The 14,988-nt window shown below is 38.4% G+C and overlaps 1 protein-coding gene across 2 annotated transcripts in view; it reads right to left on the bottom strand.

Annotated features, from left to right (window-relative positions):
* The window catches only part of tmtc2a (transmembrane O-mannosyltransferase targeting cadherins 2a), a 177,553-nt gene that overhangs the window by 53,897 nt on the left and 108,668 nt on the right, over positions 1-14,988 (bottom strand). For both annotated transcript variants that reach the window (XM_020526956.2, XM_048608011.1), the window contains exons 3-4: positions 5,401-6,229; positions 5,181-5,295 (exon numbers count right to left, since the gene is read on the bottom strand). In XM_020526956.2, the coding sequence (XP_020382545.2) occupies positions 5,181-5,295; positions 5,401-6,229 (944 nt within the window). The remainder of the gene's footprint in view (positions 1-5,180; positions 5,296-5,400; positions 6,230-14,988) is intronic.

Raw genomic sequence — 14,988 nt, 5'->3', positions numbered from 1 at the left:
GCTTCTTCAGAAACGTCAGCCTTCCTGCTCCTCTGATGCTGCTTGGCCTGCTGTGTTCATCCAGCTCTACACCTTGTTATCTGACATGCTAATTAGGCTTGGTGAATTGTGGGATAGGGAAGTCAGCAATGAGTAGGAGGAATGAATGGTTGTTTCTGTGTGGTAAACAGTGCATAATTCTGTTTAACTATTAAAATTATTCAATAAATTAGAAATTACAAATAATGAAATCAGCTCTAGGGGCTTCATCGGGAAGTTCATGATTCAAAATGGAGCCAAAGTGTAGTGTAAATGTTTCCACAATTCTTCCATTAAATGGTATTGTGATTAGAATCCTGTCAGCCATTAAAGTTGTAATAATTACACCTTCTATTGACAAGCGTTAGCAAAAGCTCTGACAAATTTAGCTTTTCATGTATGCTGTGCAGTTTCTTATTAGATTCTACAGCAGGTCTTTCAATGTTAATCCTGTCTGCATTCACCAAGGAAACAATGGAATGCAGAGATTTTTTTTTAAAGAAGTACAATCTGTTACGAGTTTCCACAGTTCATAAATAGAACATGATGTCATTTGAGCACCAGAGCACAGTAAAAGCTTCCTTTAAGAAAACAACAGCAATAGTGCCTTACAGTAGTATTTACATTTTTAAAGAGTTAAGTTGCATATGTATTTGTTTGCATTTTCTTTACAATCACAATTGAATTTCCACAACTAAGAATCAGTAATGCCCACAGCATACATATCCATGAGAGGGAAAAAGATTCAAAACAGATGCATTCTCTTTTGGGGTGAGAATATGGTTTGAATAGAGAATTTTGTTTTAATGGTAGGGCCCCTTGCATGTGACAACCTCTTGATTTTAGTTTACAGGAGAAATTGTAAGAAGTTACAATATTCAATATATCCAGTCAGTGCAAAGAGGTGTAAATGAATAACATCTTCACATTGGTATCTAGGTACAAAAATGATAACTATTCTGCTAATGCATAAACAGGCATTCTAACTGCCCTGAGCCAGTCAGTCATTTGGTAGCTCAGCAGTGATGCGGTAGTGGGGGGTCGAGGTGGAGCATTGGGACTGGGCAGGAGTGGAGAATATACTGATTTGCAGTTAAGAAATCCAAAAGAAATGAAGGTTGGAGGCAGCAGTTGAGAAGAACAAAGGATGGAGAGATCAGAATGGATTGAGGAAGCATTAGAAAGAAAAGCCATAGCAAGGGGTAAGTCAAATCACAGGTAGGGGAGCAGGAACAGTCGCTAGATATGGGAGGTAAATGCTTAACAGCTGAATCCAGCAGTCCTGACCTCCACTTAATCGCTAGTTTCCTGAGCCCAGGAAATCCTGCTAGTCTAATTAAAATTAAAAAGGGAGCTAAGGTGCTAAATTATCATCTGGTTGCGGAGATACAATTTGGTACATCAATTAATACACTTCTTTTTGAAATTCTAATTTTCATCTAATTTTTGTTCCATTTACCTGTTGCAAATGCCAAATATTCATCCTGGCTTTGGGTAAATAGGGTACAAATATCAGTTTTTCATCTGCTGGTGTGGGGTTTGGAAGCCTTTCAAAAACACATCAGATTTGAGAGCTCGTGAAGAAAATGGAGAGCCTACTGAGGAACATTCTGAAAAGGTATGTGCAAAGTGCTTGCACACCCTGAAATGTCATGATTATGTATTGTATTGTAACAGAGATGTTTTTTTTGCAGTAATTCATCATAGGGATCTGTCTTTAAAAGGTAAATTGACCCTAACACTGACCAGCCCTGTGTTTTTGTTCACATGCATTACAGGCTTTTCCAATAAAGGCACCACACTGCATTGGAATATTTTACAAAATATATTTAGGCTGTGTTGTAATCTTGCCATTGTGATTTAAATAGCACTGGCTAATACAAAAAAAATGGGTTTGATATTTGAAAAATATCTAACCATCTACTCTCATACATTACTTTACAAGCACTCTGCTTTGAAATAGAAATAAGCATCTTCTGCACTTTTTTCCCCAGATAGTAGTCTTTATTTGGGGCAAAAGTGGCCACTATTAATGCATGGCTATGTTTCAAGTACAATTGGATTTCAGCATGGTACGTACCCCATTCACCTGAGAATGAGCGACAGTTTCAAAAAGTGCTGATAATTGATTGCTCCTTTAACGTCTTTCTGATTTATTGATATAAGCTAACAGTATTACAAGGCTTCTTTCACATGGCAGCAATTTCTTTTCTCATTATCAATGAGATGGAGGCTTTTATTAGATGGTGAGAGGTTTATATTTTGTAAGCAATCTAAAATATTGCATGAAATCTGAGGACCATCTGAGTACTGGGTAAGTGGTTACAAATGATATGGAGACATAGAGATGTCATGGGTTACCTGAGAGTTCATTGAGGACACGTAGAAAACATAGGGGTAGTAAAGGTGTTTTGTGATGGCATGATGGGCAGTTGAGAGGGATGGCAGGTGAAAAATGAGGCTTAATTTAATATTATACACTTTTAGGAGTTGAGATGTTTTGTTGGAGAGTTGAGGAAAAACTTCTAATCCTCTTGCCTCTCTAAACGCTCTCCTTATGTTCTTCAACATGCCTTGCAAAGTGCACTGATTCTCATGTGAAAAGACAGAAATGGTATTTAGTATCATAGATTAGTGTGCGGAAAGCAACCATTTGTTCCATCGAGTTTGCCCCAACCCTCTCAAGACCTCCCCACCCTATCCCCTTAACCCCTCATTTACCTAGCCTGGACAGTATTGACAATTGGCATGGGCAATCCACCTAACCTGTAAATCTTTGGGCTTTTGGATGAAATCAGAGCACCTGACAGAAACCCATGCAAACAATGTGCAAACTCCACACAGGCAGTCACGCAAAGCTGGAATTGAACCCAGGTCCCTAGTGCTGTGAGGCAGCAGTGCTAACCACTGAGCCACCATGCTGTCAGTTTTATGCCCCATGTCAAGTGTGCAGTTTGTGAGCTTTGAAATTGTAGAGGTCAGATTTTTCTGAGCATAGAGAAAAGATTTCGTACAAAATCTGAGATGCACGGCCTAACATATAAATAACTATGCCACCTCATGGTCATACATTAATTGGTCACCTATGGATTGGTCAGTTAGGTCAACTGGCCAGGGAGCCATTTTGCAATATAAAACAATGCCAACACCGTGGGTTCAGTTTCAGTCCTGTCTGAGGTGACTGAGAAGCCCGGTCTTCTCAACCATGTCCCTTGCTTGAAGTGTGGTGACACTCAAGTCAAACAAGTCAGCTGTCTCTAATGAGAGAGCAGCCTGTGGTTTTCATGATAATAACATACCTCGAGGTGGATGGGTTCAGGTTTGAGATTTTGAAAATTTTGATATTGCAAGTGACCTAACCCTACCATTTTGTGGTTGTTAAATTGTGTCTCTTCTTAGAATGCAATAATACTAATCAAACTTATTTAACAGGCAGAAAGTTTCACTTGTATACATTGAAACTATGGGCAGAATTTTCTGTCCCTGGAGGTGGTGCGAGAGGTGATGAGAAGAGGAAATAATTGGACAGGTTGGTCTCAAAGAGTGGTTTGGCCCTTCTTGTCAGCTCAGCAATTAACTGCTGATGGTCAAATGGTGAATTTCTCATCTTACCAGCAATTAAAGCCCTTAAATAGTCAATTAATGGCCTCTTAAAGGATTCAGTTCATCACTGCTGAGACAAGGGAGAAGTGGCATGGCAACCTGCTTGTCAGGTTAGGGTGGAAGCCTTCATTTACACCATCTGGGACAATGTAGGGGCACTGATATGGGGCAAGATGTGGTTTTTGAAAAACAACCCTTAATCCTGACTCTGACCTCACCCCCACCCCCACCCCCAACCCTACACCCGCCCTGACACCCTCATGCCCTTCCTCCAAGGGAAGCAAAGGAAAACCATTTACCTTTGTGTTATTAGATCATTGAAGATTACACCTTGACTGATGGTCATTAGAGCCCAAAGGCTGCCTGTCTCTGGTTGACCAGCATAGAACATTGTTAAACTTAAATGAGAATCAGCCTTGCCTACAAATGATAAACTACAGAAAGCCACAGTAAATAAGTTCAAGTGTCACATAGTCATGTGGTTCAAACTTTGGAGACAAGCTGACTTTCTTATGATACCAGATCCCAATGGAGATCCTGTTTTAGTTAAGTTATTATACAAGAAGTCATCGTTTTTTTTTGGTACAAGCATCAAACATATTGCGGCTAATGCCTTCTTTACAAAAGCTAAAATATGATTATTTGCTTGTGGCTGTTCACATCTTCATATAAAATTGAAAACAGAAGGAATTGCCATAATGGAAAATGAATGTTGGCTTGTAAAATTATGTTCTGTAGCAGATTCAATAAAATGACCAGTTTCAGATTTATTCTCTCTACATTTGGGTCACGTGTGAATGAATCCAATAGGTCAGAAGGTAGATTTGGCATAAGGACAGAAACCACAACACATAAATCACCATCTGAGGGAAGGTTTTTTTGCAAGCAAAATATGAGGCCTCTCGGATGCTGATTATCCTGCTGTACAATCTAGCATCCTTCAATCTTGTTGAAAGTGAAATGTGAAATGTGATCATATCTGCTGACAAACTTTGGCACAAATAAACTGCATTTATATTGTCTCTGCACAGTTTTGATGAATGGATCCCAAAACACAGCTTTGTCTGATTTGGAAGTATACAGCAATGAGCGTTGAGTCATTTCTGAAGTTGAAGTAACCCTACCTAAATAACGAGCACAAATATCACTTCCAAAAAAATTGAAGAAAATCCTCAATATTTACTCCATAAATTATCAGAATGTTCCATATCTTTGATCAAACTTCTTAGTAACAATTACCTACTTACTTGTACAGATTATACAATCATTCTCAATGTAACTTAAACCATTAAAATCCTACGTGCAAGAAATCAAACAGTATTTGAGATTTTAAAAACGATTGAAATGAGGGAAACTTTTTCCTATTTAAGAATGCAATAAAGAAATGCTGCTGTCAGTAGGAGACAGGGAACAGGATTAATTAAAACACTGCTATAGCGATTCATTGTACCAGTAGACAATATCTGTGTCACACAAATAGATCAATAGTGCCATTCATTGCAAGTTTTATAATTGACCTGGTTAGGAATAAGGCCAGCAGTTGAGTCATGCATACTTACAAATTATAAAGCATATCAGCCATGTTGCTGCGATAGTACAAGGCATTTCTATAGGCCTTTTCAGCTTCCAAAACTTTGCCTTGGCTTTTCAGAACATTCCCGAGGTTACCCCACGCTGCCAGGAAGAGAAAGCAGTTGTTCATGTTGGTGCTAGAATCCATTTAAATATGACTTATCATCTTAACATTAAGTTTCATGTTTTGAAGTCAGAATTGTTTACCTTTAGCAGGATTCACTTTTATCCCTGATCTATATAACATTTCCTCATCATGCCAGTCTCTGTTCCTTAATATGGTTTTCAATCCATACAAAACGACTAAAGCAGCAGCTGCATATAAAATCAAATTCTTAAAGACTCTCTTCTTCATTCTGAGAGAGAGGGTCCTTATGCCCAATGTTACTAGTAAACAGAAACCCATGCTTGGAATGTACAGGATTCGCTCTGCTATTACAAAACCGACATAAAAGAAAAGGTTAGTAGCAGGCAGGAATGGCACTATTAGAAGCGATAAAGAGAAAATGACAATGTTCTGAGCTTTTGGAAGTGGTTGTCCCTGAATTAAATCTTCCTTAACAAAGTGGTCAGTTCTTGGTACAAAATCAAAACCTTGTTCATTGTTCCCATGCTCCATGCCTGAGTGGCAGCTGTGCCCATTTGTATTCTGTTTGCCATTCATCATTGTTTTGCCATTGCAAACTCTGTCTTTTGGAGAGCTCGTCAGGCTGATGTAGATGAGGAGCAGAAATCCAACAAGGAATGCTAAAGTATGAAGGTTTCTCCAATCATTGATCGTTCTTATCAATGGCACCGCATCCATCGACCAATCAAAACTCATAGTGTCGGGGCATAACAGTAGCCAAAAATTTGCTGCCGGCAAATAATTAAAGGTCAAAGTTCGTGTAAGCAGACTGTCCGAGTCTGCCGCTGGGTTGTCAGAGTTGGAGAAGCTTGGTGGTTTGTTACCCATCCAGTACAAGCGAAGTCCCAGTAAAGTGGCACCCCAGACAGCCAGCAGTCCCACTCTTATCAAAAGGGAAGTGACCTGCCTCTAAAAGAAACAAAAAGAAAAATATTGACTAAGAAGATAAATAAATCGATGATTAGCAAGCATTATTCACATCATTTTTGTAAGTCTGAGAAAAGAAAACTGTACAAACTTTGAAATGTATGTTAATGCTGAGAAAAGTGTGTCCACTAAACTCTGAATATACAGATGTTGGAGGAAACAGAATCTAAATTGCTGCTGCATAGTGATGCCTTATTTTATATACATTGTGGTCCAGCAAAATCATGTTTGTGCTGCTGTGAAAGCAGTTAAAAGCTATGCAGTATTAAAATATTTAACAAGGGTAGAGAACAGTAAAACATCGAAGAGGCTATGTCTTTAAAATACTAAACTAAATACATTGGACAAAAGAAAAAAGAAAAAAAATCCATAACAAATACAGAGAATTAGAAACAAAAAATGAAAATACTGGAAGGGCACAAATTAATGTTTCACTGCTTTACTACCCACTTCAGATAAGATAGAATAGCAAACAAAATGAGGTAGAATAAGAATGAAATGGTATAGCCTTCATTTACATTCAAGAAAAACAGCCATGCAATTAATTTTATGTAGTTTGTATTCCCTGTAAATTGTACCTGGTGCTGTTCGATGACATAGATGTAGTTAATTACGTACAACGTTATAAATATCGGTTGCCAAAAAATAGTGCTCAAGCAGAGATACGTTTGAAGAAGTTAATTATTTTAGGTTTGGCTGCCCCCATATAGTACTAATGGATGGAGACTTTACCTTCTGCTCACACTAAGATACCTTCAAATGAATTTTTTGATCTCTTAAACACAGTGATCTATAACTTTTTAAAAAATGACTTTATACAGAAGAGATTCTTCAAGAAAGCAGTCCCATTCCAAAGATTTTTAGAAATGTCTATGCTTTAAAAGCCAGCTGTTAAGGATAACATAAAAACAGGGTTGGAGTTTACCATCATTGTGAGGAACTATTCTTCTTGTTGATATTTTGACCAATATTAAAGGACCCTGCATAAATACAAGCCTCAATTGAAAGTTCTGGTGGCACTTTCTGCCTTTTTTCTCTTGCAGTAATTTCACCATTATTTCAGGGTTACTGTTTGCAAACTAGAAATGAGAAAATCAAGATGCAGAATCAATCTGAAGATGTACTTCTGTTTCAGAAAAGTAAATATATATAGGAAAACATATCGGTGTGAAACTAGCTTTGGACAGCAACACAAAGAGAATAATAGCAAATCAGCAAACCAGCTGATTTTCTATTCTATGAATGGAAGAGAATATTGGACAATTTTGGACAGAGTGTAAAAAGAACTGGCAAATGTACTTGAAAAGTGCCGATATTACAGACGAGGAGGTGCTGGACTTCTTAAAATGCATAAGCATGGATAAATCCCTGGACATGATCAGGTGTTCCCTGATTGGGAAGTGATTGCTGGGCCCCTTGCTGAGATATTTGTATCATCAATAGCCACAGGCAAGGTGCCGGAAGACTGGAGGTTGGCTAATTTGGTGTCACTATTTAAGAAAAGTGATAAGGGAAAAACAGGGAACTATAGGCCAGTGAGCCTGATCTCAGTGGTGGGTGAGTTGCAGGAGGGAATCCTGAGGGACAGGATTTAAATATGTTTGGAAAGGCAAGGACTGATTAGGGATAGTCAACATGACTTTGAATGTGGGAAAACTTGTCTCACTAACTTGATTGAGTTTTTTGACGAAGTAACAAAGAGGATTGATGAGGGAAGAGTAGTGGATGTGATCTATATAGACTTCAGTAAGGCATTCAACAAGGTTCCTCATGGTAGACTGGTTAGCAATATTAGATCACACAAAATAAAGGGAGTTCTACCTATTTGAATACAGAACTGGCTTGAAGGTAGAAGACAGAGAGTGCTGGTGGAGGGTTCCTTTTCAGACTGGAGGCCTATGACCAGTGGCATGCCCCAAGGATCAGTGCTGGATTCACTGCGTTTTGTCATTTATATAAATGATTTCGATGTGAATGTAGGAGGTATAGTTAGTAAGTTTGCAGATGACACCAAAATTGGAGGTGTAGCAGACAATAATGAAGGTTATCTCAGAATACAATGGGATCTTGATCAGATGGGCCAATGGGCCAAGGAGTGGCAGATGGAGTTTAATTTAGGTAAATGTGAAGTGCTGCATTTTGGAAAGGCAAATCAGGGCAGGACTTATCCACTTAATGGTAAGGTCCTGGGGAGTGTTGCTGAACAAAGAGACCTTGGAGTACTGGTTCATAGTTCCTTGAAAGTGGAGTCACAGGTAGATAGAATAGTGAGGAAGGTGTTTGGTAGGATTGCCTTTATTGGTCAGTCCATTGAGTACAGGAGTGGGAGGTCATGTTGCAACTGTACAGGGCATTGGTTAGGCCACTATTGGAATATTGTGTTCACTTCTGGTTTCTTCGCTATAAGAAGGATTGTGTGAAATTTGAAAGGGTTCAGAAAAGATTTACAAGGATGTTGCCAGGGTTGGAGGGTTTGAGCTGTAGGGAGAGGCTGAATAGGCTGGGGCTATTTTCACTGGAGCGTCGGAGGCTGTGGCTTGACCTTATAGAGGTTTATAAAATCATGAGAGGCATGGACAGGGTAAATAGGCAGGGACTTTTCCTTGGGGTGAGGGAGTCCAAAACTAGAAGGCATAAGTTTAAGGTGGAAGGGGAAAGATTTAAAAGGGACCTAAGGGGCAACTTTTTCATGCAGAGGGTGGTGCATGTATGGAATGAGCTGGCAGAGGAAGTGATGGAGGCTGGTACAATTACAACTGTTAAAAGGCATGTGGCTGGATATATGAATAGGAAGGGTTTAGAGGGATGTGGGCCAAATGCTGGCAAATGACACTCGATTAATTTAGGATATCTGTCGGTAAGACGATAAGACACAGGAGCAGAAATTAGGCCATTCGGCCCATCAAGTCTGCTCCGCCATTCAATCATGGCTGATAAGTTCCTCAACCCTATTCTCCCACTTTCTCCCCGACAAGTATGGACAAGTTGGACCAAAAGGTCTGTTTCCTTGCTGTATATCTCTATGATTCTGTGACTCTAAGTGTTCAAGACCAATTTCAGCCTTAATGTTCCAGTCATTGAAAATGTCAAACATGTATCATTGCTGCTTTCTGCACTATAATTCATCATTAAGCTGATAGCAATAATTAGTTACCTTTCATAGTTTTATGAAATTGATGGAATTGTGCATTTTTCAGTTGTGCAGTGCAATTTTTAATCCAAATTTAGACATTTTGCTAAAAAATTGTGATTATTCTTTTGATTAGAAAGTTTCATTTTATATAATGAGTGGGAGCAGGGGCTGATTGATATCCTCTGAAATGGTACAGGATTCTGCAGCATTCTCATGGGAAAGGGGCACTGCTTATATAGTACCACTGATGTAATCCTGGGAGAACTGGATTTCCTATCAGGCTGGTCTGTTTCAGCTGTATGAATGGCCAAAGTAACTGGAACAAACACAAATCCTTCATCTGAAAACAATGCAGACAATATGTTTCAGTGGCAGGCAATTTTTAGTTGGCATAATTATCTTGTTAAAATAAATCTCGGTCAGCTTTGTCACTACAAAAAATAGTAATGCGAAATTAATTGTGATGTCTATTTGCTTTAGAGGCATTTTATCTATGTACAGTATCAAAATTGGATAAGGATTTCTGCTGCTAACCTATACAAACTAAAAGACATTTCTTAGGAGTTGGTAGACATTTAAACTATTGAAATTGCTAAAAAAAATCTTGATTTTAAGAGAACACAATTAATTAATATTCCTTCAGTTCCATTTCAGTTCTTTTCTGTTTCAGTTAATTGAAATGTCACAGCTTTCAGTTGTGTGAGCACTAAGGAAATGATTTGTCAAGTACAGTTTGTACTTGGAACTTTCACAAATACATATAATAATTTCCTCTTGTACATAAAAACCATCACTGGTATGTCTGGCTGCACAAAGGTCAAATGTAAAACCAAAACAAAATGCCATATAAAACTGAAATTAAATAATTCAACAAGGCAAGGGCAGATCCAAACCAAACCTTGGTCATTTTGGGCCTGAGTAGACTTGAATCTTTTCCACACTTTCTTCGATTGCAAATTTCCACAAAGATATGAACAATTTTTATATTTTCAGTTTGGAACTCGTTTTGATATGCTACGGTGGTTTTGGAATAAACAAAACCAAATATGTGAACAGCAGCCAAATTCTACATCCTTGCTTTCCATTCCATCTCTGCAAACAGGGTTTAGCCATAAGAACATAAGATTTATACAGGAGTAGACCACAGTCTATCAAAAGGCACCATCATTCAGTAAGATAATGGCCGATGATCTACACCAGCTCCACTTTCCAACTCTATCCCTTGATCAACTTTGTGTGCAAAAATCTGTCAATCCCAACATACTCAACAACTGGGCATTCACAACCCTCTGAGGTACAGAATTCTAAAGATTCACAAGTTTCTTAATCTCAGTCAAACCTTTCACTCTAAAACTACAATTCCTCATTCTAGACTCTTCAAGCAGTGGAAAAGGCTTCTGGACTCTACCCTGTCACGAGAGGGCTGGTTGCTGATGACTCGAGAGTTCAGTTTCATTCAGAGCTTCACTGATTATGAAGCAACTTTTGTCAGTCTCCAACACGACATGAACAACATCTCAGCTTAGGCTAACAACTGCCAGCTAACAGTCACATTATTCGTAGAATTAGGTAACAACCATCTTGAAGAAGGAAATGTCCAGTTTATATCCTGCACTATTATCATACAGACGCCACCATCAACGTATTTAAGATCACTCTTAAATGGATCCACCTTTCTAACAACACGAGGACAAGAAGAGGACATAGGCTGAGTACTCTTTGGATGTCTCGCCTCCTGATACATCATCTACGACATTCAAGTCTAAGAATGTGATGGAATTCTCAATGGGTGAAATCACAACAAAACTCAAGAAAAATAGTTTCATCAAACATACAGCAGTTTGCTAGATCATCGTCTTTGTAGTCATGTCCCACACACTTCATCACTAGTACGTTTTGGTTGCAGTAAAATGCACTGTAGTTACTAATCATGGTTACTCTAACAACCTTTCACTCCAGTGCAACCTCTGCTACTTAGACTATAGGAGCATCAATACCACTAATTTACAGACAAACCTGAGTCCGGCATTTATTACCAATTCTGCATCATTGCTGAGCAATACCCAAGTATTCCTTACACAAAATCATGTGAACGGATTAACATAAGGAAACTATAGTACTTCAAGGAGAAAGTCCATCATCATTTTCTCAGTAAAACTGGGAATGGGTATCAAAGCAGTCTTGCTGTTGTTGCTGACATTCCAAAATAAAACTTCAAACAATAATAATTGTGATATAAATCCTTCCTAAGAAAAAACAGTTGAGTTTTGAAATCCACCAATAATCACTTTTGTACTGTTTTAATACTAAAGTAAACAACAAAGAAATGGTGAAAATTTGTTCTCAATTGTCTACTTGACAAGGACATTTCAATTTAAAGGCTCTCACCGCATGTATTATTAACCTAACTCAATGGAAAATGTGACTAAGTAAACTATTTATGGGAACTGCAGCTCTCTGATTAACCGTTGAATCTACAACAGATCAACACATTTAGAAGAATGCAGAAAATTCCCCAGTCAGCAAATCCTGGGCACTGATACCCAGTTCATGTTAAGAGCAAATTATTAGTGGCTAAGAATCTAAACAGTTCAATTACTGAACCTCCAGGGGATCTGACTAGAAACTCAACCTGACCTTACCTCCCCTCCTCCTTCCGTTATTAATATAGGGAAAGCTTTTGAATGCCAGCACTAACTTTAATCCTGTTTAGTACAAAATAAGAGGTTTACTGGTTCCCAGTAGGCATTATATTTCAGTCAAATCATTGTAAGCATGAAACAATCCAGCATTATATTGTGTTTTCATGAGATTGTATCCTCCAAGATAATTAGATCTGGAAAGAAAATGCTTTCAAATATATGCAAACATTTTGTAAATTCTAAAGGAAATCTGTCATAAGAAAGAACAAGAATATAATATTTGATCAGCAGCTTGAAACTGGTTTTAAGAATTGATTCTTTCACTTTCAAGAAGTATAATATGATGCAAATGCCTTGGCCTTTTTTCAAACAACATCCTCCTGAAGTGGTTGTCCTTGGAGCGGGGGGTGAGAAAATAAAAGTGCTCTAAACACAAGAAACACATTTAGCAATCTTTTTAGCCAAGTAATTAGCTTTTCCAAAAGCTGAAGTTAACTGCAAATATACTTCACTTTCTTTCTTTTTTTGACAACTCATTCGAAAGCTGCCTCTGTCCATGTGTCACTGGTGTCAAATGCGTGGAGGGTTCTATGTTGAATGAAGAGTTGGCTTGAAAACATGCTCATTGTTCAGCGTTCCAAATAAAATCTTTTACTTAGTCCTTTTATAACATATTGAAACTGAGAGAGAAAGCATATGCACATGATGACAAAAAAGCAAGGCAGGAAAAAATGGTCTTACTATGAATTTAAAGCAATCCATCCTATTTTAACATATGCTAGTTCTGAAAACATTGACCACATTCCAACTAAAATGCTTGATTTGGAAATTTGATCTCAATTTATCTTGAGATATGAATTCAAGGCTGAAGCAGGAGGGTGAACCATCTAGTTGCGCCAAGTGTGGGGCTCAGAAATTATAATTCCTAGGCTTTACTTGGATGCCCCGGTAGGAATGGTGCAACGCATTCGTAAATGTTGATAACTTATAGGGCTTTAGGCTTTCGGACAAAGATCATGTCACATTTAAAGCCCTAACTATCCACAATGAACCTTAAAAATGTAAAGTAAGAATATTCAACTGGGCCTCCTGTATTTCCTGGATGTTGTCTGCTGCCAGCTGATGGGTCTGAGACTTTGCAGCCATTCAATGACCCACAACTAAAATTGTTATGTGTCCCAATGACGACATCAAGACTCCGTTGCCATCACCATTTAATCAGGTCCAGCTCCTCTGAGACAGATGACCTCCTCTGCCTGATTTCTGCAAAGTTGGAGAGGGATAGGAGCACAATGCCAGATGCCTATCACCTTAACATGATAAAACCAGGAATCTGTAAAATCATTTTGTATCAGCAGGCTCTGTCCATCTCTGTGCATTGTCACACTTTTTTTTAAATTGCATTTCATCACATCTGGGTCCAGACTTCCCTCCCATAGATGAGAGAATGGACAGAAATACACCCACACCTACCCTAACTTTGAACACAAACATTTTAGTTAAGGCTGACAGCTCTATGTGCAATTTGTTCCATATGCATCTGTCCTCAATTAGTGGCTCTGCTGAAAGCTGGCAAATCTCACCATACACTCCACTGATAGATTTGAATATCAACTTCTGCCATGACCACAACAGTGTGATGGAAACTGCAACCTTCTTCATCTAATAATTGAAATTGGTTGTGTTGGCTTTTAGCTTTGTTTGAATGCTGCTTTTGGTGAAAGGAAGCGAGATGTGCATGGCACAACAAATTAATGGAAGGAATTTTAAATAGAATGTTTGGAAAATACTTGCAAAAATATTACTTTGCTAATATTCTTTTAAATGAGGACTCACAGTAATCTTTGGGTTTGTATACTTAAAGGGTGCTGCAGGATGATGAGTGATGAAGCCAGCTTACGCAGTGTACACAGCTTCATTGCAATGTCCGTTTAATTTAAATTTATTTCTAGTTCATTTTATGCACTATGTTAACCATTCTTTCAATTTCTCCTAAATATTCATTACGCTATATTTGCTTATAATATCCAGCCACATGACATAGTTATACAGCCACATGTTCTATTTTCGACTTTTAACATCCACTCCCTCCACCATCAATGCATGGTGGCAACAATGTGTACCATCTGCACAATTAACCCACAGGGCTTCCTTGATAGCACTGTCAAAATCTGTAACGTCCACCACTTAGATGGACAAAGGCTGCAGATATATAGGAACTCCTCTACCTGTAAGTCCTCCTCCAAGCCACTCATCATCCTGACTTGAAACTATGATCATTATTCCTTCACTGTTGCTGGGTCAAAATGCTGGAACTCCTTCCTGAATAATACTGTGTGTATCGTTACATCCCATTGACAGCAACAGTTCAAAGGCAATTTGGGATGGCAATAAATGTATAATCAGCAATTCCCACAACCCATGAATATATTAAATAATTGTCAAGGATAGAATATTCACACAAAATATGTTGCATGATACACAATTAAATTGACCATATTCATGTGCATTTATTAATAGACAACAACAGCTTAGATGTACATAGTACTTTTAATATAGAAAAACACAGGAGTGTTAAGAAGGAAAATTTGTTGACAAGCCACAAATGGGAACATTAGATCAAATGACCAAACGCTTGGTCAAGGAGATAGGTTTTAAGTAGCATCTTTATAAAGGTAAGAGGCAGAGAGGTGAGGTTGTCTAGGAAGAAGATTCTAGAGCTCAGAACCAAGACAGCTAAAGCATGATCATCAATAGTGGACAAATTGAAATTGAGATTCTCAAGTGGGCAGAAGGAGAGAAACAAAGACATCTCATAGGTCTGTGAGGCTAGAGTAGATTGCATGGATTGGCATGGATAAAGGATTGGAGAGGTTGGAAAACCAGGACAGGTATTTTAAAAGGTGCAGGGCTGGATGAACACAGTAGGCCAAGCAGCATATGATGCTGCTTGGCCTGCAGTGTTC

The sequence above is a fragment of the Rhincodon typus genome, chromosome 18 (genome assembly GCF_021869965.1).
Source record: "Rhincodon typus isolate 14 chromosome 18, sRhiTyp1.1, whole genome shotgun sequence".
Lineage (NCBI taxonomy): Eukaryota > Metazoa > Chordata > Chondrichthyes > Orectolobiformes > Rhincodontidae > Rhincodon > Rhincodon typus.
This window is presented reverse-complemented; position numbering and strand designations above follow the sequence as displayed.